The sequence below is a fragment of the Ursus americanus genome, chromosome 10, assembly GCF_024610735.1.
Source record: "Ursus americanus isolate L20-20 chromosome 10, mUrsAme1.1.p, whole genome shotgun sequence".
Lineage (NCBI taxonomy): Eukaryota > Metazoa > Chordata > Mammalia > Carnivora > Ursidae > Ursus > Ursus americanus.
In genome coordinates, this window is record NC_142136.1 from 13737284 (window position 1) to 13763708 (window position 26425).

A 26425-nucleotide genomic window follows, 5' to 3' on the forward strand; every position below is an offset into this window, starting at 1 on the left:
AGATAAAGTGAGCCACGTGGAGCTGTGAAAGCTCTACCTTTTTAGAAACGAATTCTTTATGCAAGAATTCATGTAAGAATTGCTACCTTGATAGAAAGATTGCCAGTGTGTTCATTCAGGAATATTTTAAATTATATTCTGAAATTTAAAAACCAAAAACCCTGCTACCTACTACAGAATATCATTTCATTTCCCCCTTTTATGTATATTAGGATGGGTTTAGTTAGTCATAAATTAAACTTGAGGACAATTGCATTTCTAGAGTCCTAATAAAATTTTCACTCCTTTTATTTTTCCCCCCTCACCGAGCAAACATATTATTCACAGGAACTGATGACATCCTGAAAGCTAGCTGTCCCCATGGCTTTCAAACACCAATCTGTAAGGTCCTGATGTCTTTCTTATCGTCATATCTTCTTATTTCACGTGCAAAAACTGTTTAAATAATTGAAATGATCAGATACATCCAAGCCTCACCCAGAAGTGTGAAGAGTTTGGCTTTGAAAGTAATTCAGTTTTTCCAGATTAGGACAGAACTAACACTTTGCCTAATTTTTACTCTCCCATCTCCTTTTGATAGAATTACAATGCTAACTCTAATGACGATATGACAACAGCAGTGACCATATGACTCTAAATTCCCAGATTATTTCTAATCCAGGGCTGTTACATCAGGTATTAAAATAAACACTTGGAAGAGGAATGAGGGAAACCTATAAATACTTGCATTTACATAAATGTGAACATCTTCCAATTACACAAGGAAAGCCAAGTAAATATGATTGCTTCTTACCACTGATTCCAAAGAAATCACAGCTATCAAAGTAGCAGAAAATAAAACAGAAAAGAAGCATAAGCAGTAGAAATCATAAAGTAACAGAAGACTGTAATCTATAAATTATAACACTTTTCAAACTAAGACTATGACTCAAACTACGTGAAGAAAAATTAAACCACATGTTAATTGCAAATTACAAAAAGTTGAAAACAATATTAAAATGAAAGTAGAATTGAAGGCAGAAGGTATTATTAAATGATTTACAAAAGGGGTCATTTTATATTGAAAATGGTAGCCTCATCAATAAAAAATATGGAAGTCATAAATACTAAATAACAAATCACCGAACTACATAAGCTAAAAACTGTTATGAAATGATACACAGATTTTCATATCCATCCTGTCTTTGATTATATATAATACATATTACATATATGTATATATAGTGTAATGTGTATATAAATGTATAATTGATAATGCAATGTATTTTCTTTTCCACATCCATGAAATTTTCACACAAAATGATCACTTATAAAGCCCCCTAAATGTGGGGGCACCTGGGTGGCTCAGTTGGTTAAGCATCTGCCTTCAGCTCTGCTCATGATCTCAGGGTCCTGGGATCGAGCCCTGTGTCAGGCTCTCTGCTCAGGGGGGAGTCTGCTTCTGCCTCTCCCCTCTGCCCCCCTAGCTTGTGCTCTCTCTCTCTGAAATAAATAAATAAAATCTTAAAAAAAAAAAAGATAAAGCCCCAAAGGAACCTCAGTAGAGTTGAGAAAGCAGAAACTATACAGGCAGGTTTATCTGAGCACAGTATGTGGATCAAGGACAATAAGAATAAACAAGTTTGCATCCAAGTAAAGGAAACGGGCGGTTACCACCACCAATGACAAACGGAAATACACTTTTATAGAAAATGGAGTAAAAGGATACAGTGTCAATAAAAATGAAAAGTGAAGCAGTATGAGTTAGATGAAATTGGTCAGATTTGAAATAAAAGATAAAAAATTTGACCAATGAAAAAAACTATAAATAAAAAAAGTGAAGATGAAAAATCCAAGCATAAATGTAAGACTCATACTTGAAAATGAAAATTAAGAAGTGGAATGATAAAGTAAAATATAAGCATTAATAGGAAAAGAAAAATATTATGAAAGAGAATGACTACAACAGAGAGGTTTATGAAAGGGCTGAGCAAACACAGAGGAGAGCCCCCCCAAAGCAGAAAAGGAGTGAAAGTTATTTGTGAAAATCTGGAGTTTCAAAATAGAACGTGATGAAGCGGCGAATAATGAAAAAGCGATGGAAATAGAGAAGCGAAGGAGATTTAAAAATTTAAGCACAGACTTGTTTCTAGAAACTTGTCGGACTGAGCTAACACAGATTCCTCTTTCAACCATAAACAAGTAGAAATGTTGGACAAAATATGCCAGAACAACTTTTCAAAACAGCTGCGCTCCAAAGACAGGACGGGTGCTAGAACAAGGCCCCGGAGGCTGGGACGTGGGCACGTCTCGGTGCCCGGGGAGCAAAGCCTGCCGAGCAGGCGGGTGTGTGGAAAGTTGACTGCCAACAACCTGGGGCGGAGGTGGGGGAGGGGCGGGGGGCGGGGCGGGGGGACGGTGGGCCCACAGGAGGGGCACAGGCAGAAAGGCAACGGAGGCGCCTTGCAGTGAAATCTTCAGCTGACCCCATAGCATGCTTTGGAGCTGGAAGTCCCCACTTAAAAGACCTGGCCTTGGCCTCCACAGCCCGGTCATTCGGGATAGCCTGGCCTCTACGGGTGGCATGACCTCGGGGTGGCAGGTCCTTGAGAGAGACTCACAGGACAGCTGTCAGCCAGCAGCCACACTCCCAGCATCTGGGGAATGAGCGTTCCCATCCAGGGTCAGGAAGGTGGTTCTGGAGAGACACATGTATTTTTCTTTGAGTATATGAATAACTTTCATTTTGATTTTTTCCGCAATTCATTTAGCTGCATGTATGAAATTTTGACAGTCTTGAATATTTTTTCTTTCCCAGTTGTTGGGGAGATAGAATCAAGCAGTCCACTGTCCTCTCCCGGACAGGTATACAGAGACACTCACGGAGATGCTTCTTACATACAAACATATTCATTTCCGTGTCAGTTACATCAGTGGGAACATTGCAAATGAAAAGAATGCCCCCAAAATACCAGAATAAAATTACATGCAGCTATTAAAATTATGTTTTCAAAGAATGGGCATTAAGAGGTTAATATATGTATTTATATTATATAGATTGTATGATTCTAATTCCCTAGAACATTTGTTATTTAGAATTTCACTCTAATTGCCAATACATTAAAAAAATGAAAGGAAATAGATCAAAATAACATCAGGATTTGGCTCTTTTATGTGTGCATTTCTTCTCACAGTTTTTCAAATGAACTAAGATCACATAGTACTTTGTAATTGTGAAAAAATTAACATTATATATAAAATAGAGATAATTATGCTGAATTAGATTCTATTAATTTTCAAATTTATTTTTATATGAAAACTGATCTATGAAAGGGAAACCTTACTGTATTGAGGGCAGATTTTCAATAATATTTTTGATATTTCTTTCAAGTCTTATCTTGAACACTATTCATGGTGAATGGGGGAAAGACGTAAATCTTCAGTGTTCCTTGGTTCTTCTCTCAACTTATTTATTTTTTCCTGGAAGACAGAAGCCTGCAAAAACATCTGTGCAGGGGGCTGGGGTGGGTGGCGTGCATGCGAACCGTCCGCTGTGTTCCTATTTAACTTCTCTTGTCTTTGGAGCACTCCAATTGCTCTGGAGTCAAGGTGACTTTGCCTATGATTCCCATGAGTTGGACATGGTCAAATGACATTTTTTTAAGGCTTTAAATCTCATGAACCCATAAGCAAGGAAGGAATCCACAAATCCCACTTCTGCAGAATAAAAAGCAAATTATAAAAGGCACCTACCATTCAAGGGATTTTTGAACGAAGGGACTTTTCTCTATTAGAAACTAATTTTCTCTTTCTTTGCATTTGTTTTAGGAACTAGGTATTTATTTAAAAATCGATGTGAACCAACCCCACGCTTTGAAATTGTGGAGAGACCCATGTCGGCTGCCACTGTTGTATTTTTTTCTGTTTCCATTTTGTCTCCCTGTCTCCCAGTTCCTCTCTCCCTCTTTTCCTTCCTTTTCTCTTTTCTTTCTTTTAGAGTCAGTGCCAGACAGCTTTGCTTTTGTCTACCACCACTCCCTTCTTCTCCAGGCTGCTTTCCCATGTTTCACAGTGAATTTCAATGTGCTGGGGTGGGCGAAAAACAGGGAGGGCCACTAAAAACCACCGTTCTAGAAGCTTATGTGTTTGAGAGCCTGTGAAATCCTCCCTGGCCTCAGAGATTTTAAATTGTTTCAATCTATATTTTCTTTGTCTTTTTATGCTTCTAAAGCTTCACATCCAACAGCCACATTTGTATCCAAAGCATGGATTTTTTTAGAGTTTGACAAAGCTGATCCCGTGGATTCAATTTCCATAAATCCCTTAAAGTGTTTGACCAACTTTTCTCATTTTGCAAAAATGTCTAACAAAATCACAGGGGAAAACAATTGTTCTTGACATCACAACAGTTTAATATGTTAACTTATTCATTAAATTGTGCTTCACATCAATGGAGATCCTCGGTTCTACAAACTATCGTTTTTTAAATAGCAATAAGGGTTGATAATGTCACAATACAATCTCCTAGTACCCGAGTTCATACGTATTATTGCACAGAAACAAGGAAATATCTCTTAGGTGAAATAACTTACTATCTATTGAATAACTATCTTTACATCTAAAATGGGGCACCAGATAAAAGTCTAGATTTTTCTTTCCAACATGTTTCATCTTTGATACATTAAATGAAAAATAATGCAAATGAAGCCCAGAAAGTACTTCCAGGGGGACAAACACACACACACACGCACACAAAAGAAGGAAAGGAAAGAAAAGACAGCCATATGATTAAAAACGTAAGAAATTAAAAAAGTAAGAGGTTGGTGGAAGGCAAAAAAATGGCGATAAGTAAATCACACAAACTGCTTCCTTAGAACACGGTTTTCCCCGGCAAGAACTGAGGTTTTTCAGCGCTGACATCTGGCCCTTTGATGAGTTCCCACAGAGCAGCAGAACATGGAACGCGCAAAGGCTCGACTTCCTGCGTCAAAGGATGACAGTCAGTTGCAGTCTTTTCCATAGACAGCTTAGAACACAGGCTTAAGAAACACCCGTGCTTTGGCGTTCTCAGATCCGGAGTTGTTAGGTTACCTCCAGCCCCTGCCTGGAAGTCCCAGGGCCTTTGTCTTGCAGTTGTTGCTGGTGTCCTCCGGAAATCTCAGCCTTCCGCAAGGCAGGTTGGTTCCGTCCATGTGCGGTGCCGATGGGTCCATGGGCTTCCGTCCAGGAGGCTACAAAACACACAGGTCTCAGAACGCGCCCACTTGCCCAGAGGGGCTCATTCCAAGTTGTAGGGAATCAGTTCGGAAATGTCCAGGTGCACGTGGTGACAGCGTAGCAGGATTCTGTCCCGTAGAGAATGGAGGAGGGGGCGAAGGGAGGGGACTTGGAGAAGGAAGCCCTGTATGCTCCCCAGAGGGGCCGCGGCTGGGAGGAGTCCTCAGACTCCCCCCGCCCCGGGGACCCAGCCGCGAGACGTTCAGCTGGAGTTCTGATGACCAGCACTGATCAGGCACACTGATTACGGGAAAGGAAAGCCTGAAGACAGAGCCGTGATCAGACTAGGGTATCCTTTGCCTCGGTCCGCTCCAGCTTTCCCTGGGGTCCGCCCCGGCCAACTCATTCAGCTTTTACTTCAGTCCCTAAAACGCTGCCAGTGCCCTGGTGCTGTTTCATGAGCCTCGTGCCCTTGTCAGTTCTTTGAAACGGCCCAAAGAATTACAGTCCACATGTCTCCAGTCTGCCCTTGCTCTTGAGGACGGAAACCTTTCCGCATTTTTTCTGTCTTTCAGTATTTCCTGGCACCTACTTAACTCCTCATCTTTCCACCTTTGAAAGACCTGCTTCCCTTTTAGGAGCCCTACTTTCCTCTCTAATTACCCTTCTCTCCCTAACCCCCACCCCTGCACGATTCCATTATACAGGACTTTCTTCTCAGCTAGAGGTCATGGTTGGAGAGGAATCCGATAAACTCTGTGTGAAGATGTTAGCTTATGACAGCAACTGCTGCGTTTCCCCTCTCCGGCAAATGTGCAGGGTGCCAAGGGACTCATTTAACAACAAATAAAACCTTTAAGAACCAAAGCAGCAAGTTGCTGATAAAATTCCAGAGACCTGGGGAAGAAGTAGGGAGGAAGGGAGATTTTTTTTTTTTTTTTTTTTTTTTTTTGAGCAGGGGTTCTACTGATCATCCCTTACACCTCACTATTCAGGCTGTGACTGATTCGAGATATTTCTGACACTGAGCTTCCCTAAGGAGTTGTGAGCACACTCCCTCAGCCTTCATCTTGAATCGGTTTGGGATTGGCTGGGGTGAAAGCCAGCATGAGGTGTTTGAATGTCTGTGCTTCTCAGTCTCCCCTGAAACCCTGCCTGTCTCTTGGACATTTCACTCCTAATGAGATGATTCCTCTCTGGAGGCAGGGTTGTGAGCCAACTCTGCCAGTCTCCTTGGCATCTTCTAAGTCACTGCTGTTCTACAAGAAGGTAAGGAAAGACATAACTCAATAAAGACTTAGATTTCATATTCTTGCAATTCCCAATCCTGATACTGATGCTGGGCAGCATAAAGTCATAGGGAAGGCTGTGAAGTCAAAACCGGGGCTCTCAGCAACTTTCTTGTTGATAAACTTGAATTGAGAAATCTTTTAACATCCCTGAATCTTCACTGGAAACTACCAGATGGGATAATGAATAGAGGCCCTATGTATCTAACATACGAGAAAGTAGAGAAGATCAAATGGGAGACTAAATGTACAAATGTTTTGAAAGAATTAAGTACTATACAAAGTTATGAATTTTAATCTTCTCCTTTGTAAAACGTATGATGAAATAGATAACTGTGAAAAAGACTTGAAATATTTTTCAATTCCCTTTTGTGTCAGAGACTGATAGTTTTATCAGTATTCATTTTCACATTGTTTCTTTAATAATAGAACCCTCCCCCCCGTTTATCAAGGCACATGGCAACCCATAGTGAAGACATTTCCTGGCCTCCTTTGCATTTACTTGTAGCTAATGACTAGGTTCTAGCCCATGAGATGTGAGTGGAAGTGATATCTGCAACTTCTTTCCATGTCCTTTCTGCTGTCTGAAATACAAATGAGATGGCAGGAACCTCAGCAGTCACTATGGACCATGAGGATGGAAGGCACATGTTACTATGAAAGAGCAACAGGAGGGGGCCTGGGCTTCTTTAATGTCACTCACCAGCGCTATCCAACCAGTTTGTCTTTTAAATGAGAGGACAACGGCTTTGATCTCATTGAAGTCACTATGTTTTTGAGTTTCTCCCTTAAAGTGGCCAAATGGGAATCCTAACCTACAGATTTAATGTTTGTTTTTTAATGATCTATGCTCATCTCCTCGCCAGGTCTCCCTCTGGTAGACTTTCTTCCCCATATAAATACTACCTCTACTCAGACTTTTGAACAAGTCCTCATATTTCAAACTTGATTAAACTATGAAAAAGTTATCTCCTTGAGATGATAAGAAACACATAGCACACATCATATCCTTAGCTGCTGCCCAACACTGATTGCTAATGTTTTTAGTTATTAGAAAGAGTATCCAAAGAATTCTCGGGGCAGGTTTTCTCTGGTTACCAAGAGTAGGCTGCCAAAAAGTTAGAAGGAGACGAAAGAGATAGTATGTACCTCAGTCTGTGATGGTCTTTAAAACACACACACAAACATGCACACGAGGTCACCCCAACCCAATCTGGGGCTGCCCTTGTCAAGAGAAGGGAAGGAATGTCTATCTGGGAGTTGTAGGAGTCAGGGGGATGTGGAAGTCCCTGGGGAAATTTTTCCTCCTCCTCTTGGGCTTTTAACACCCACGTATCTGGAATTGACTGGGTTTTGGATCTGACAGCTGCCGAGTCCCCGTGGACCCCAAGGCCCAGATGTCTTCTGTTGGCACCTCTTCTCTGAGCATCACTCAGCATGTAGGTGTGCAGTCAATTTTTGAAGAATAAACTGTGTCCCTACCTCTTCATTTCTATCAACATAGGACCCCAGGGATATGACAAGCGTGCTGCTTTCGAATGAAATGATATGAGGGAGGAAGCCCGTGTCGGTCTTTTTAATTTGCTCAGCACTGGCCTCGGGCCAACAGAAAGAGATGGTTTCTCCTCTGAACATCCTGATATCTGGTCTCAAGTGGCGCTCCATACATCATGCCTTCAGCGGCAGGCCAAGGAAAGCCTTTTGATATAAATCCCGAGGTGCCTAAGGAACAGTGTGAAGTTAGGAGAGCCTGCCTCCAAGTCTCAGCTATGCATGAATTCCCTGCCAAAAAATTTAAAGTGAGTTGAAAAGAAACAATCTGAATGCTTTCTAACTTGTTTTGATTTTCCACATGACAAAACACTGGATTGTTATTGTGTGTGCGTGTGTGTGTGTGTGTGTGTGTGTGTGTGTGTGTGTCACAGTGGCAGGCTGAAGGATAATTTGCAGCCCTGCCATTCTAGGCAGAACATGAGATCTTAACATCGAAATGCAAAGAGAGAGCGAGCGAGCTGCTCATTAATTGTAGCTGTAATCCTCTTCCCTCTCAACCTCACGAACAAATCAGCAGTAAGGGAAACGCTAATATTTTGTGAGTCTAATTTCTACCAACTAAACACGCAATATTGACTTGGTCCCTTTAACATATAGGTCACAAAAAGTACAAGTGCCTAAAAAATCATCAATCTCTCAGCTTGTTGGTGGGTCAGGGAGGTGGAGAGGGCTGGACTCGCCCAAGGCAGCATGGCTCTGGGTCACTGCCGGCTCGAGGCCGTCACCGTTGGGCCACGCGCAGGGGTTAGCGGCAAATCCTTCCAGGCTCTAATAGCTGGCTTCTTTCATGATTGGCAGGAAGCTTTTGTCCCACATGGAAAACATGATGGAGTCCAAAGAGCTTGCACTCTGCAGTCGGCCAGACCTAGCATACGATCCACGAGGAAGCTCCCTATTGTCTGTGGGTTTCACTTTTCTTATCTACGTAATTGGGCCTAATAATATCTACCTTGCTGTGAATAGATTTAAGGTATGAATAGGGCCTCCCACAGTAAGTGACACAAGGGAGGTCCCCTAGAATGCCTTCCCTCACATGACAGATGAAGCCAAGGGTAGTGAGAAAAGAATCAAAGCCGCTTCTCTAAATCTCTCTCTGATGGAGACACTGGGCTCCCCTCTGAGCCGGCAGGCACTCCATGAATGCTTGTGGGTTGATTGACTCTCAACCCCAGCGAGAGTATTCCGGAGGCTACGATGTGGCTTATGCAAAGCTGGCTTAAACATCAAACATGCTAGATATCAATGAAATAGGCTTTTCAATCTGATTTAGGGGTTTCACTCATTTTGCCTTGAGCGCCTTGAAAGGATTGATCAGATCAATGTTGTGAAACTTTCTACCCACTCTGATCCTTTCACTGAATGCCAGGCGAGGCCTTTCTATCCCCTTTTCCATACTTCTCCCCTGATTCTTCGACAGAGATTGTGTTCTTGTAGTTGTGACTGGGGAAAATTGAAGATAAGAAGCAACTGGCAATGAGGCACATTTCCCTGTCCTGCTTTACGTACCCCAGCCCGAGCTGCCAGCTACAGCCGCAGTTGAACCGCGGGCGAAGATCACGTGGGGAGAAGAAAGTTACCAGGCTGGAGATATTCAAGGTCTTGGGAGGCAGAGTCTGTCCAAACTCCTGGGACAACCGGCCCATTGAGTTCCGTGTCTCCTGGCCTAAATCAGTTATCATTCATTTAGTGACCCTGAAGATCTTTTGCATACGGGCCAGCTAAACTCCTAATCTCCGGGCCAAATTCTTTCTACACATCTTTGCCTCTGTGATAACAGAATTTCAAACTTGGCAGTACCATATCAAAGAAGACAACTGCTCCAAGGAGGTAAAACAGAAATATCCCCGAAAAGAACTAAGAGTTCTGTAGCCTGTTTGGAAACGTGAGACATCATAGAGTCATCCTGCTTTTCCCCCCGCTTAATTTATCAGTCAGTTCTTTTTGAATGAAAATAAAATCGGTGAAGTGTGATCTCCCCAGGCCTTAGTTAATAAGCACATCTTCTCCTAAATGCCCCTACCAATGTTCATTTCTCAGGGGCCAGGCACACCTGTCCTGATTCCACTAGCTGTTCCCTAAATTTATGGGGGAGGAAGCATGGCTCCGGGCTAAGATGCAGGGGCTTTGTGGGGTGTGGGTCTCTAGTGATGGTCAATAGTAGGGTAATCTGGTTAAAAAACAACCACCACAACAAAACACTGGTACTTATGACTTAAGCCACATTCAAACAGGGTTCAAGATGAGAGCCAACAGCTAAGTGAGGGTTGGCATAAAACCTCATCTAAGGGCTGAGCGGGACTCCTTTCTTTCTCTCTCTCTCTGGACAGACCAATATTTCCATTACAGAGACAGTGCGAAACAGACCAGTTTCAGCAGAACATCCAAGCCATAATTTGGCTTTTCATGTGTGCCTCTGTGGGTTCCCGTGGTGCTGCAAAGGATATCTTCAAGAACCGTTTCCTTTCTGGTGCTCTCTCCTTGACCTCCTAAGGACGTCTCTCCTGGATGCATGCCTACCCTACTTAATATCACGGATCGAAAAATGCCAGGGAAAAAAAAAGAAGATGACAGATCATCTCCAGCTGGATGAGAATGAAGACAAAGAGGAAGCAGGTGTCCGAATCAAGCCACATACAGCCAGATGTCCTCAGAACGGCCCATCAGCCTCCACAGTAACCAGCGACACAGGAGGTCAGTGCGCCTGCTCGTCCTCCCCCTCCTGAGGAAGGAGAGGGCAGGGGGTCACCATCTCACCACCTGGCTATTGTAGTCCTCAGTGACCGCCCCCTCTGTGTTCCCATCCTCTTTGGGCCACCGGTGGCCCCTATGCTCCCGCTGCAGCCTGCGCTCCTCCCGCCTCTTTTGCCGGTCCCTCTGGTGCTCTAGCTGCTTGGTGTGGTGGTAGCGCTGCTGGAAGAGATCTTTCGCGTACTCGTAAAGCTGCATGTCCAGGAAGTTGAGCTCCTCGATGCGCTGGCGGGCGCCCTCGTTGATGTCCACGTTGGAAGCCCGTGTGATGTTGAACTGCGTGAAGGGGGAGATAAACTTGAGGTTGAATGTCCTCTCGAAGAGAAACTGTGTCTTCCTCTGGAATTCCGTGAGCCCGAAGAAGGCCATGTTCTTCAGGTTGCTCTTCGCGCTCTGCAGCAGGATGGTGTTCCTCTCGCTCTCATTCATGAAAGTCAAGTTGTAGCAGCCCACCAGGCTGAGGTCGGCCAACATGCGCACCTGGCGGTTGTTAGCCAGGTTGTACGTGCAGTCCATGAACTCCCGCAAGCTGACCCCAGACCAGTCGTCCCCGGGGTAGCAGGTGGGCAGCTCATCGGGGGTGGGGCTTCTCCCATCACACATGTGGAGGGAGGTTTTCCACGTGGCCCCTCTCTGGACGTGTTTCCATTCGCTCAGGTAGCGCGACACCGGGTCCCGTAACATGGTGATGTAATAGAAATTCCTGGAAGAAATGAGAAGGAAGAGCGTCAGTCTTTGACAACGACAGCTCTGGGATTCTGAACCTCCATAGTGTTTATATCAGCACTGAGTCAACGGGCTCTTCTGCCAAATGTTCATGTGAGAGCGGTCGCCTGCATTTGCACCTATCAGGTAAATGTTCCCATATGTGCGTGTTTTCCTAAACATGCGTGGACCGGTTTTCAACACCATTTGTTTAGTTCTTCCTCCCTGCTCCAGTGCAAGGAGGGATGCGATGGGGGGGGTGATAGGTTATTCATTCATTCAGCAGTTTATTCACTGATAAATTGCTACTGGAAATACTACCTTACATTAAGAAAACACACTAAGATTTTTGAAGGTTATTCCCCAGCCAATATTTTATTTGTAGCAGATGTGGGTCTACGTGATAGAGAAACATGCAAGGAGGTGAAGTGATCTGTCCAAGGTTGTGGGGCAAACACGGGCAAAGCTGGAAGCCAAGGCTCCTTAGTCTTTCCTATTTGCCCTGCTATTCTGGATTACAAGGTAGGTGGGACTGGGGGGAAAACGTGTTGTGTGTGGAGACCGATTTTTTTTTTAAAGATTTTATTTATTTATTGGACAGAGAGAGACACAACGAGAGAGGGAACACAAGCAGGGGGAGTGGGAGAGGAAGAAGCAGGCTTCCCACTGAGCAGGGAGCCTGATGCGGGGCTCGATCCAAGAACCCTGGGATCATGACCTGGGCCGAAGGCAGACACTTAACGACCCCGAGCCACCCAGGCGCCTCTGGAGACCGATATTTACTGAGCACCTACTGTGTACTGGGAACTGTGATAGGTGCTTTATGATACTAGCACAGATAATCCTCAGCACAATTTCGTAAAATGGGCTTTATCATTACTTTTTTTAAAAAAAGATTTTATTTACTTATTTGAGAGAGAGAAAGAATGAGCATGAGCAGGCAGGGTGGGGGAGAGATAGAGGGAGAAACAGACTCCCTGCTGAGCAGGGAGCCAGACAGGGAGCTCGACCCCAGGACCCTGAGATCAGGACCTGAGCCCAAGGCAGATATTTAACCTATTGAGCCACCCAGGCACCCACTTTTTTTTTTTTAAGCTGAGAACATAGAGACTGAGAAAGGTGAACAAATATAGTCCAAGATCCTAGAATAAATTAATGCTTGAACTGCAATGGAGTCTAGATCTATTGATTTTAATGCGTCTGTGATTTCCTCTGCGCCATATTGATATTTTAAAAACAAAAATATAATTAATATGTATTGAATGCTTATTGTCAGGTACTGTGGTTATTACAGTCACGCGTCTTATCTAATGGCATCAAATGGAACATTGAGAAGAAATATATATATATGTGTGTGTATATATATATATATATATATATATTTTTTTTTTTTTTTTTAAAGATATTTATTTGACAGAGAGACAGCCAGCGAGAGAGGGAACACAGCAGGGGAGTGGGAGAGGAAGAAGCAGGCTCCCAGCGGAGGAGCCCGATGTGGGATCCCGGAACGCCGGGATCACGCCCTGAGCCGAAGGCAGATGCTTAACGACTGTGCCACCCAGGAGCCCCGAAGAAATATGTTTTTTTAAATGGTCAGCTTCAGGATGATCCAGTAAAGATCGGGTGCTTCCAGCCTCAAGGGGCAAGAAAAGTGTAAAGAGGCAAGAACAGTGTTGGAAAAGTCAACAGGTAAAGACACAACACAAAGTACTAGAGGAAAGTAACTATTGATTTAAAACGAGGAAAATCCTTCTCATAATTTGAACAGCCTGCCAGTGGACTGGGCTGCCCACCCCACCGCTGGCACCAGGAGTGACCCTCAGAGGTCCCCTGAGCAAGACAGATGATCCTGAAATGCTCTGAAAGGAAGCCCGGGCTTCCCTTGGCCAAGCTAAACTGGCTTTAAAAACAAATTAATACCCAGTAAAAGCAATGACAAACATAAGGGCTTTAAGGGTGTAGTGCTTTTTTATGCTGCTTTTAAAAAAAGGACTCCGTGAACTATAATATTTAAAACTCCACATTTACTATACTCAGTTTTTTGAATGTCTAGCCAGTTTTGAAATGCGCTAAGGGAACTACAATATCTTAAGAAACGCTAGCTTCTCCTTAAATTAGAGAGAGAAATGTGCTGAAACTGCCACAGACAGGCCAGCCTGAGCCCTTGCTTTTGCCAATCATCATTTTACATTATTCTGTTGTCTTTTGCGGTGACAGAATGACAATTTCATCAGTGGAAGGAAATTTCCCGAAAGGTCAGTAGGGAAAGCAGAAAAGGACTGACACAGCTTCTGGGCTCCACAAGGAAATGTCGATGGGAAAGTTTTGTTTGGAGTGGCTATTACTATGGTTGAATATTATATGACAGGTCATTATTAATCCTGCTTTGGTCCTATGTCAGGACTTGTTCATGTTCCAATTTTACAAGCAGAGACTGATTTTTATTTCACAAAGCAAGTGCATAATAAATATAGAAACACAATAATGATGATAGTGATGTGACTCAGGTGGGTTAAGGATGCCAAACACATCGAGACAGAAGAATTCTAATCAGAGCAATAGTTGCATGGAGTCACAAATGGAAAATTCAGAATTTTCCTGTTAATTGGGCAAAACAGATAACACACAAAAAAAGGTTTTAAGGAAAAAGGATGATGATGGTCAATGGATAATTCTCAACCTCATTCATGTGTCTCAGATTTAGAAATGTTCCAGATTTTTAAAATAATCGTAAGAGCTGGAGGATTATAGGGGCAAGAATTACAGTGGTTTGGGACATAAAGGTTTCTCTGGAACCTGTTTGTGGAAGCTTAGTGGCTTTTGTCTCACTCAGAAAAATTGGCCATAGACTTCCTGGGGCCTTCATTCCATTCGGAAATGTACATGGTCTCAAAGCTGACTGAAACTGGCTTGGCTTAAAATGGTATTGGTTTCAAATTTAACTTCATTCAATTTAACATTGCACTTAACAGTGGCTAGCCAAATCGTAGGATGATGTTTACATGAGTAAAATAAGTCCCAAATGTCTGCAAGGTCTACCAGCCAAATAGATAAGAGATCAATTTGTAAATAAAACTCTGACATCAAGACACAAAAGTGTACTGGTGGGACATTTATACTGATGAAGTACAAACTTGTCCCATCTCATGGTTCCGGAATGGGGTGGCTCATAACATTTGGGTTTTGCATAAGTCAGACATACTCTCATGCATATTTTGTTTATTTGCTTAAATCCTGCCAAGGAGTCAAAATAGAAAGTTAGAAAAATAGGAAAAATAAACCAACAGGGTCGAAGAGGACTCAACTGCTGGAGAAAGCAAAAACACTTAAAATTGATCAATGGAATCATTTTTTCTCATTTCTTTTTTTTCCTCTTTTTTCATTTTCTTCTCTACTTTCAGACAAAAAACTGCAAAGATCACTACTGAAATGATGGCTACATCCAGGCCACACATCTCATGGTTGTTGCCTACAAGATTTGCTTGTAGGTTTATGAATCTCCCACTTACTCAAAAACAACGCGAACTCATTGTCTTCTGCTCTCCAAACACCCAATTCACTTTCTAGGGAGAAGTCTTAGAGGGTTCTGTACTATTTGAATTTGCAAGTTTCTTTTGTTAGGCCTTACTTATTCAACAGCACAATGGAAGATAAAACAAAGACCAGGGAAGGACAAGCAGCTCCCCAGCAAAGGAATTTGTTAATTCTGCAAATGTTAATTGAGCCCCGTGATTGCCAAGCACCCGGGCAGGCACTGGGGACTCAGAGATTACTAACACCTTGCTCTCAAGGTGATCGCCAGCACCCAGGGGTTTTGGTGCGGTGACAGAAACGCTAACTACCGCGTTAAAGCAATGTTCTACCAGTCTCCGGGGACCAGAGCAATCTCCAAGACAGATAACTTTATTTGTCGGTGACAGTGTCCTATCAGCAGGCCGGCTGTTTGCCACCTACTTCACTGAGAGTTTGGGTGAATTCATTTAAGGGTGTCGGTATAAGCAATTGCAGCTCTCTAGAATTGTCATTCTTGGGGCCCCAAGGTAATGATGGCAAATACCTGTGTACTCAGGAAGATTAGGGAACAGGGCACCTTGGTTGGTTCAATGATCATTTTAACGGATAATGATTGTAGGGGCCATCACGGCGTCCTCTAGTTCAGAGGCACAGAACACGCACTTTTTCACAGCTGCTTTAGAACCCCTCCAGTGCCTTGCTCTGTTGTGAAGTAATCATATTGTGCAATTGCGAACACAGCACGGAGGCGTGACCGACTTCCCACAGGCTCTGCCTTGTCCTTTGCTCGTTTGCATCCTGAAAAACACCTCCTGGTCTTTTCCCGCCCAGCTCAAGCCTCCTATCCATCTTGCCTGACTTTTCCAGTCTCGAGGGTTTTACTGCGTCGCTTGCTGCACTTCCAACTTGCATGTGGACGTCTTGGTCACCTCTGCCCTTGAATCTCCTCTGATAACTGGACTCAGGCCTCACGTCCCAGAGCACTTCACCCAAAGTCCCGCTCACAGCAGAGGTTCAACACCCGATGCTCCGTAAAAGAAATTATCATCATAGAAGATAAATGTATTTTAATGACGAAGGTTAACACTGCCTTTGATAAATACGCCTTTCTTTCCTTTCCCAAAACTGATCTGATATTATTTTTGACTGTCTAAAATGTGTGAAAAGAGTAGAGACATGATCTACGAATGCAGTCATCCTTGGATTGCCACGGTCTACATGCAGAGAGAGAGACACTCAACACGGACTTTGGGTAAAAAGCAGAGTCTTTCTAACAACAATTAGGAGCGATGAGGCGGCTCTTTAAAAATGTTAAGCTTACTAGTTTTCTTCCCTACTGCTTCAAGAACCTGTATTTCACTAAGCAGTTTATTGTATAATTGCTCATTTCTTTAATTAGCAAGCCATTTAATTAACACACACTTATCGAGGGTTTGTTATGTGTAAGGATCTGCTCTAGCAAATGTGGAGAACATAAAAAAATAAATAAATAAAACGCCCTCAAGTATTGTGGGTGTAAGGATGGTAGATTCGAAAAAGAAACCTGGTAGCAAGCTATGGAGGTAAGGAGTGGACAAGCAGTATTGAAGAGAAGACTTAAGAATGTAGAGAGAGCAGAGTGGTCTAATTAGACCAGGAAGTTCATGTTGTGCATTTCACAAAATGTTTGCTTAATAAATGAATGGATGGTAGGAGGGCATAAGCGAGAAGAGGATGTTGAACCCAAGTAGTCATGGGCTCTGAATACAACTGGCAATTGCTAAAATGGGAAAAGAGTTGATTTAAGAAGATTCATTAGGCAACAGTGTTCAGGATGGACAGAGTAGGCAGAGCCAGGACAGATGTTTGGTAGCTGTGGTGAGGGGCCAGCAGGAAAGAGCCCAGAACCATCGGTGTTGATAAGGAAGAAATCAGGGACAGATTTGTATCATGCGCCCATGTGTCATTATTCCATCCCCATTTCCACATTGCCAGCTTCCTCCCAACTACCTTTTTCTCCTCTGTATTTCTTCTTCCCTTCTATCTAATCCTTTCCTCTCGATTCCTCAATGAAAGAAGGCAGAGCTAGTATGCTTATCAATACGGTGGAATGAGGAGTATATGTCTCTGGAATCACCCTGCCTGTGATGATTCAAAAAATATTCACTTTTATGAGGCTATCACTTGCCTAGCCAATGAAAACACCTCTAGAAGAGCCTACAAAATGCTACATTCACTGGGGAGATTTAATAAATGTATTCCTTCCACCACTAGCCTAACCCTTGTAAAATCAAGCAACAAAATTAGTATCATCAAAGTCCACAGTTGTGTGCATTCAGAAAAACCAACCTTCTGTGATGTCCTCTGAAACCTGTTCCACTCGTGTTCTATCTCTAGTCCAGCAACGAGGGACTGTTCTATCCCTTAAACAGGCCTCATGCCTTAGTCATTATCCCCAGAGCATACAACGCACGACCTTATACAACCTGGATGTTCTGTTGTTCAGTGTTTGGGGAATGAATAAATATTTTATCAGCTACCATTTCAGGGATCCTGATAGTCACGTCCCTAGGAAACTGAACTTGCTGCTTTCACCAACAAAAGTTGCCCAGGCTAATGGTTTCTCTTAGCCTAAACCTTGTGAAATGTATGGGAAATAATCAATTTCTCCACCTTCCTCTTGCCCTGCAGACTTTTCACGGAGTTTTCCCTAGATAATCAAGTTTTGCCAAAGCTCAGTATCTCACAAAGATACAGTTGAGCGGTTGTAAGGTAGACTTGGGGGTCATCTGAAGGAGATCTTTGGTCCTCTCACGGAGTAGTTCAGACACTCCACAGTATACATCTTACACACAAGCTCATGTGTGCATTTTCAAATAGTGAAACTTAGCTCCCCTCTGCCCTGCTGTACTGTATGCTGGAGTCATTTTCCAAATGCTCAGAATGGAATTAATTTCTGGGCTCTCTTTAGAGCCTCACGCTCATTATGGGCTACCCATTCTTCATTATCTCAGTAGAGCATTATCTGCGCTATCCTGTATCTGATAGGGGAACTGTGGCAGTTAGAGCTTGGCAATCAGGCTGCCCTTTGACACGGTGATGAAAAGACCTTTTATTCAAGCCTTGAAAACAAATTAACGAATTTAAGAATGATGTTCTAAGCAAATGGGAAATTGGGAACTATGATTGTTAAGTATGGTAATAAAGAACTTTCGGCGGCTGACAATGGTTGTGTCAGAGAGATTGGTTCCAAGGATGTCCAGTATTGTGATGAGAAAATGGAGACACGCACACGTGGGTGGTTATCTTCCTTCACACAGAAGCCACGCATCCCCCGCCACGTGGCCACCACTCCCCCCTTCCGGCGACTAACAAAGCAGCCAGACCCTTCTGGCTAAAGCATTTTTTTTTTACGTACTGCCCTGAGATCTTGACTCTTTTCTATCGCTAAGATAGAGGGGGGAGGAATGCCCACAGCCCATGGTGCTTCCCTCAGGAGGAGAGACGCTTCTCGTCCCTTTTTTTTTTTTTTTGCGGCGTACCTGATAACTTTAGAGGGAGAATACTTTTAGATGTAGCTGGTCTGGCATTTTTTTTTTAAATCTGATTTCCCCCCTTCCCCCAATTAGAAACGCAATACATTGTCACTATGGAAAATATGAGCAATGCAGAACACCAAAAAAGAAAAAAACATTAAAATTATCTATAATCACTTCACTTCACCCAGAGATAACCAGTTAAATACCTATTCCTTTTTTTAGAGATTTGAGATCATAAAGGAACATTTTATTTTTAACCTGTACTTGTAAGTCAAAACTACAGAGTGAACACTTTTTCTATTTTATTTAATATTCTTCCATAAGAGTGTAATATTCCAATTATAGCTGTACCATAATTTATGTGACTAATCTCCCAGTTTGGGACAATTAGGCTGATTCTGTTTGAAGGAGGATACTATAAACAATAATCTGGTGACTATCCTAAGCCATAAATATTTATGCAAGGAATAAATTGCTAGGAGTAGAACTTCGAGTCAAGAGAATTGCCCCCATTTCACTGTCATAATGCCAAAATATAGCTGACCATCGTTAGCACAGGAGAGGACAGGGCCATTCGGTGGGGCCGGACATCAGGAGGCCACCTGGTTGCCCAGGCAGCGCTATGCAGCAAAGGCTCCGGGCTCTGCTAGCCCCTGGCTGGACGGGGAAGGTATTCTGCCAAGAACGCGAATCTAAGCTGCATGTTCAAAGACGGCCGGGGTGGGGGCCTGTGACATGGTGGGGTGGAAACATTCTTCCAAAAAGATTTGTTTATTTTGCACTTAAAGAGCAGCTGGACCAGCAAACGAGAGACGAAACATTTGTGGCATCAAATCCCACGCCTCGGTACTGCGGCTAGAGGAAAGCCGACCTCGGGATCAGAAAGACGGAGATTCCTCACCCGACTGTATCGGGGCCGGTCCTCGAGGAAACAGCCTCCGGAGAGGCAGCACGTCTGCGATGTTTAGACGTCAACTAACTTTAATTACGGGAAGCCGCACACCGCCCCAAACGACCAAACCAAAGCGTGAAGCCAGCGGCCTCTCGACCGTTCTGGTCATTTCGCAGGGACGATCAGCCCGCCCTCCAGCCTCCCCGGAGGAAGAGGTAGTATTTATCAATAAGATAACACTTTTCAATCCTGTCACGTCGCTGCTTTCTACCGACACGAACCCTCGCAGCCTCGGACTCACTAAAATGCCATGATTTCGGGTGGCTGTCCTATTTGTTTTCACTTTCCCCCATGAGGCTGCTGCAAGAATACATTTCAGGGAATGCATGTTCCCAGGGGCTTGCGTTTGCTCTCTTGCTGAGTACAGTTCCTTCCAGTACAGTTCCAAATGTGCCAGGGAGGGTCCTGCTCTCATGCATTATTCAGGACTTCCGTGATTATTTGGTTCAGAGGCGCCCTGCTCTGCGCTGCCTTGCTGGGATTTCGGCGCGAGGCCGTCTCCAGGCGCTGTGCTCTGCAGAGCTGTGGTTTATGCATGTGGGCACCCACCTGAAGCCGCAGCCGCTCCGGAGTGAGATAAAGCCCAATTCCGTCTCACTTGCAGCTCGGATCCCAGCCGGGCAGAGCAGAACACCAGATAGAACACTCAGATTGTGTTATCAGGGCCATGCGTGTTCATCTGGGCTCTCTTCTTAGCTAATTTCCCAGACGCTGCTTTTAGCAAATGTGAGAATTACACAGGGTAGAAGCAACGAGGTGTTTCCAGTGCAATTGTTTTGCTCTAGCCAATTTGGAAAGGAAAAGAAGTAAATCAGGATATTTAAGAGCAAGGCATGTGTTTCAATATTTAGGTTTATATCTGACAGCTTTGATACAGATTTTCCTAAAATATCACAGGAACTTAAAAAAAAAAGTCGTCTCTGTCCAGATTTTGCTGTGCTCTTCCATCCCTTGCCAGTCCTCAAAGAAAGAGTGACTTGGAGCTCATCCCTCAGGCAATGATGAAGGAGCAAGCTAACTTAAAATATGCAAAGTTCCATGCGGAACAAAAATTGATAACAATAGTAATATAATGGGTAACATTTACTGAGTGTCATCTACGTCCCGATAGAGTTATTAAGTGCTGTATTGCATTAGCCAATTTGGTCAACAAAATAACCCTTTGAGTTACCCTTTTAGATGATGTCTGTAATTTCACAAAGATCTCACAAAGAGAGTTCTGATGCTCTTCTATCCTCTTCTAGGAGTCAGGCTGTCTTAGAGATGCAGTTTGTGATTTAATGCTGCAGTGGTCCACGCTTTGTTGAACTCAAAGCTCTAGAAGCAAAATGAGCATCTTGGGGTGAGGGGTTTGTGGTTCCCCGGGCGGCGGTGGGGGGGTGGGCAGCAGGCAATGAGGGTGAGGCAGCACACCTTAGAGTCGGGGAGGGCAGAGGGCTTAGCTCAACCTCTGGAGTATATGGGTCCAGAGGGTTTTCTAGATAGTCACAGCTTAGCAGTTCAGAAACAATTCTCCTGACCCCAGCACGCACATGAAACTGCATAACAAATTTGCACTTGAGCTGCAGAGACTAGTGGGAAAGACTGCAGCGCAGCTGCCTTCCTTTTTAACACTCCTGAGGAATCTAGAAGCCAAAAACTGTAGTAAGCTCGGGACAATAATGGATGGTTGGAAATTGCGGCACAAGAGAATTCAGATGAGCGAGAGCTCACGCAATGCCACAATTCTCTTTCTGGCTTTAAAATAAGTCTTTTTTTTTTTTTTTTTTAATGAAATGCTACGGAATCTCAGAAGTGTGTTCAAAGGAGGTTGCTGGATCCTGCAGTTGGCTTTTATTTAGGAAGAGCAGATTCAAGAAAATACAAGTCCAGCTCTACTCATTCGGACATGGCAAGAGCACATACTTTCAAGCATGCTGGAAACTTCGCTTAAGGTGCAGAGGAAAGAGAACAGGTTTGAAGTGGGAAAGATCTGGATTTCAATTTCGGATCCACCGCAGTCTTCACGTGACCTGGTTAGCTGATATGACCTCTGGGAGCCCTGGTTTCCTCATCTAAATAGCCAGAGTATAAATGCTTACTTCACAGAGTTGCCGGAATAAAATAATGAGTGTGAAGTGCCCAGCATTCGCTGACGCACAGCCCCAACTCCACACGCACGAAGAGGGTGTCCTCCTCTTCAACAACTGTCCTTCCTCCCTGAGTATCAGACCCTCGGAAGCAACCAGAATAGGTGACGGTTCAAATATCAAACATACATCGGAAACCGGGGCTGTGCTGTATGGTGACTAACATAATATAATAAAAAACATTAAAAAAAAGATATACTGAAAGGTTTAAAAAAAAATAAATATCAAACAAGCTGTGTTAACAACAACAACAACAAAACGAGAAGGCTTCTCTATTTGTGAACATGCTTACAATTTTCAAAATACTTTCCTCATCCTTTATTTCATTTGATCCTCAGGAAAAGACGGTATCATAGCAGAATTTTACCGATGAGGAGACTAACACGGGGATACGAAAGGATGATCCCGAGATAAAAGAACTCAGAGGCAGAGGCAGTGAGACTTCTCTTTTTCTTTTTCTCCAACCATTCTACTCATTGATTTGTTTATTTAAAAGTAGTTTTTGATTATGTCTTTCATGCCACGCACTGTGCTCGTTCCTGGGATGTAATGGTCCACAAGACCGCAGCTGACCCCAAGGCGTTGACTACGTAGCCTTCCTTGATGATCGCACACTCTTGTGTTTTGCTCCAACATAGTCAAATTAGAAAGAAACCATGGAATCTGCACGTTATTCCGCAGTGTGGAGGTTTCATTGATTTGGGTATTAGCTCATTTTCTCCTTAAAATGTGCAGAAAAGGGGGACCCAGAAGAAACAGCCAGAAATGCCAGAATATGGATACACCTGCAGGTCATATTTAAAGTTGTAGAAAAAAATTATTCTGAAATAATAAACTGGTATTTCTAAGTAAGCAGTGCTGTGGACCCCAATCTCAAGGCTCATAATGCCCGGTGGTCTCTCTTTCTGTGATGCCAGTAGATCACTAAGAGGTGACCATTAAAGGATTACTAGATGGTGATATTCTAATTCTATCATTTCTGTTTCATGTGTTAGCTGCAATACTTCTACAAGGAGAAACTTCCCCTTATCCACGATTTGATCCCCCAGGGTATAGTTGATACAGGTAGGAAAGGTAGATGAATGTTTGACTCATGTTATTTCCTGGTTTCAAAATAATAGACTGCTTTCCTAGAATCCCCCAGAGGAGCATTTTGTTGATGTCATTTGTTTGTTTTTATATCATTATTAGCTTGTGAATCTAAGCCTAGTGAGTTTCAACACATTGCTATCATTATACTTATTTGATATTCAAATCATCTACTTTTTGGCCAGCCGGAGCTAATTCAAGATGGAACCTGGGTCCCTTTATGCAACCCTTGTAAGACTTTTATGCATATTCTTAAAGGATCTTAAACATTGCCAAAGTTCCATATTAACAAAGACCAAGAAAGATGGAATTAGAGCCGGAAATTCACCACCGCTCCTACCGAACAAAACGATTGCTGCCAGCCTCCCCTCCTGGCCAGCATCACCTCCCCTCCCGGCCAACATCACCTCTCCTCCTGGCCAGCATCACCTCCCCTCCTGGCCAGCATCACCTCTCCTCCCGGCCAGCGTTACCTCTCTCAATCCCTACCAGGCAATGGAACTGCCGCTTCGGCTAATGACATCTGAGCATTGAAAGGGAAACAGACCAGACACCATCTTTAACTCTCCTATGTCCTATCTGCGTCCAAACATCAGGGATTTCTGCTTTTATTTCTTCTGTTTTTCTTCTTCAGCGCACGTGCGTGACATTTTCCTCTGTGCTAGGAACAACAGGCAGGGCTGATGATTCATTTGTGACTAGATGCCAATGTCACTGCACGAACTCATCTAGGAGACCCCAAATTATGCTGGAAGTAACACAGAGCCCTCATCAGGTTCTCTCCAAAATCCACTTACCACGCTAACAGCCTGAGCTCCTTCCAGAAGCCCAGCTTATCACGTGGACACTCAATGGGATCTAAAGAACTGCTATAATTCTGCCTAATTAATAAAGCAATGACAGAAATTTAGAAAAGTAGATGCATGATCATTTAAATCTCCCAGGAAAAAATCAATTCGTTCTGTCTAAACTTTGCCTTGGGTGCTGCCTTCATCAATTCAAGTGTGGAGCACAGTGACCTTAAGTTGCAAATATTTTTCTTCAGGTGTGATTGACGCATCAGAGGGGTAATAGCTTTCAACATGCATTTCTTAGAGATTTAAAAACACTCAAATGAGGACGCTGATTTTCCCACTTTGCTATATGTAAATCAGAGAAAATAATCTTCAAGATGTTCAAAATAAATGTAGCTTGGGGCTGCTGGAGTTAGCTTTACCTTTGTACAGTCAATACCTGGATTAAAAATAAGAGGACGTGTCCCTTAAGAAGCAGAATAATGCAACTGTAATGCCCTTGCTCTGTGAACTTCCCTAAACGTACCGCCTCTGCGTTTATTATTTCTCTTGGTGGTAAGAATCTGAATTTAATAGAAAGAAAGAAAGAAGCAGTCTGTTTTTTAAAAATTGACACCGCTCCCATCCCTGACTCTTCCACTGACATGGTGTGAAACATGCTGATGTTAATCTCAAATGAAAAACAATTCAAACCCCATAACGCAGGCAAACGTATATAACCAAAGAGAGAAAGAAAGAGAAAACAACAGAAAACATCAACAAAAAACCAGCTAACAGCGGTTCATCAGCTTTAAGTTTATGGTTTATTACAGCCACAAGAGGGCTCTCAAATCTTTCCAAACACTACGTAAGTGCTGAGAACTGTTTTTCTAGTAATTAATTTCTACAAATCAATATTACCTATTAATGCACATTACAGAGACAAGCTACAGACTTCTGACACTCTATGCTCAAGTTAAAGAGAGAATTTCCCATGAAAATTCTAGGGGCCTGCAGTGATTGTAAGTCAAAACCAAAATGAGTTGCACCTGTGATTTCCTGTGTCTGCTCTAGCATAAAAAATCCCAACACTGCACATTTCATCAAAGGTTAAAACTGAATTTGAAGCACTGTGTATATAATGGAATACATTGACCTCCAATGCATTTTAAAGGCTTTCTGCCTCCTTCCACCACATCATGCACCCCAAAACAGCCAAGGAGGCTGATACACAAAAGCTAAAAGGCAGTGACCCTTTCCCGGGGTCTGGGGGAAGTTGCTAGAGCCATTAGTCCTGGAGGTTTTTGGCTCATGCTTTATGGTATTGACGTTTGCAGCCCACACCACAAAAGACGCTTGCGATGAAAGAGGGTATTTTAATTCTCTGTTAAGCCAGAACATAGGGGTAGGATCTATTGTGGTACTTGAGCAGAAAAGGAGGTTTCGTCAAACAAGGACAGACTGGAAAGTCTGCTTTCTCCAAAGCTCTGGCAGAAGAGAATACCACCTATCACCCCTACCTCGGGCAAAATATGGGAACAGAACAGAAGTGCTCCCAAAACATTCTGTTAGATTCATTAAAATATCAAAATCGTCTTTGTACAAACTCAGAAAGCCCCTCTGAGCTTTGATATGAAAGGGCTTTTGATAACAGCCTTTTCTCTAATGGGGTAACATAGACACAATGAAGGGTAAGGATTGGTAACAGCTTTACTGCCATAGGGCGGGAGTATTTCCATGGCATTTTGGGGATGTGGACTTTCTCCTTCTGGACAGCTTGCTCTCCTAGAACTGTCAACACAAGGTGGGTGGAGAGAGGAGGGGGACACCAGCTAGGACAGCTCAATGGTCCCTCCTGATCAGAGTTTCCACATACTCATTTATTTCTGAAATTAAGAATTACCATAGAGTAAATCCCTGGTTCAGGAAAGGCCAGTGCTCTGCCTTTGACTCAGGCACCTAAGAGAGGTGCAATGGAAAAACAAATTCTCTCTCTGAAATCCTACACTGCTTGGCATATGCCCCAAGTGCAAATTGAACTGAACCTTGATGTAAAGTGTGTGCATTTTTAACTAACACTCTTCAGTTAGTGGTTCCCCAAGTTTTTTTTAAATTGAAGTTTAACTGACATATAATACAGTTAACCCTTGAACAGTGCAGGGGTTAGGGGCACCCACCCTTGGCACAGTTGAAAATCTATTTATAATTTTGACTCCCCCAAAACTTCACTAAGAGTTTATAGCTGACCAGAAGCCCTACAGATACCATAAACAGGTGATGAACGCATATTTTGTGTGTCATACGTATGATATACTGTACTTTTACCATAAAGTAAGCTGGAGAAAAGAAAATGCTATTAAGAAAATCATAAGGAACAGAAAATACATTACAGTACCACTCAACCATTTTTTAAAAAAAATCCATCTGTAAGTGGCCTTGTGCATGTTCAAGGATGAATGGTATTATGTTAGTTTCAGGTGTATAACACAGTGATTCAACATTTATATATATTATGAAATGCTCAACATGATAGTGGAGTTACTGTCTGCCACCATACAAAGTTACCACAATATTATTGACTATATTCCATATGCTCTTTCACCTGCATGTCTTAGTTATTTTATAACTAGAAGCCTATAGCTCTTAATCCCCTTCATCTATTTCATCCATCTCTACCAGTTTTTTCTCTGTATTTATGAGTCTGTTCTGGTTTTTGTTTATTTGTTTGTTCTTTTTTTTTTTAAATATTTCACATGTAAGTGAAATGATATGGTATTTGTCTTTCTATGGCTTATTTCACTTAGCATGATACACTCTAGGTTCATCCATGTTGTCACAAATGGCAAGATCTCACCCTTTTTTATGGCTGAGTAATATTTCATTATACGATATATATGAATATGTATCTCACAATCTCAATGATGTGTATACATATCTCACACGTCTTCTTTATCCATTC

At 42.9% G+C, this 26425-nt stretch overlaps 1 protein-coding gene across 1 annotated transcript; it reads right to left on the minus strand.

The window, feature by feature from the left end:
• Positions 1-4373: 4373 nt before the first annotated feature.
• On the minus strand, positions 4374-15917 carry HS6ST3 (heparan sulfate 6-O-sulfotransferase 3). The gene is made up of 2 exons (XM_045810918.2): positions 15772-15917; positions 4374-11490 (listed from the first exon to the last, which is right to left on the minus strand). Exons 1-2 carry the CDS (start codon positions 15915-15917, stop codon positions 10782-10784), a joined length of 855 nt encoding a protein of 284 aa, XP_045666874.1. The 3' UTR covers positions 4374-10781.
• Positions 15918-26425: the final 10508 nt, after the last annotated feature.

Excerpts from the sequence above, each read along its gene's own strand:
- HS6ST3 (XM_045810918.2), bottom strand. The coding sequence starts at position 15,917 with ATGCAAGTTGGAAGTGCAGCAAGCGACGCAGTAAAACCCTCGAGACTG. Across the intron at positions 11,491-15,771 it reads CAAAGGACAAGGCAGAGCCT|GAATTTCTATTACATCACCA; the intron begins GTGGGAAGTCGG and ends CATTTCTTCCAG.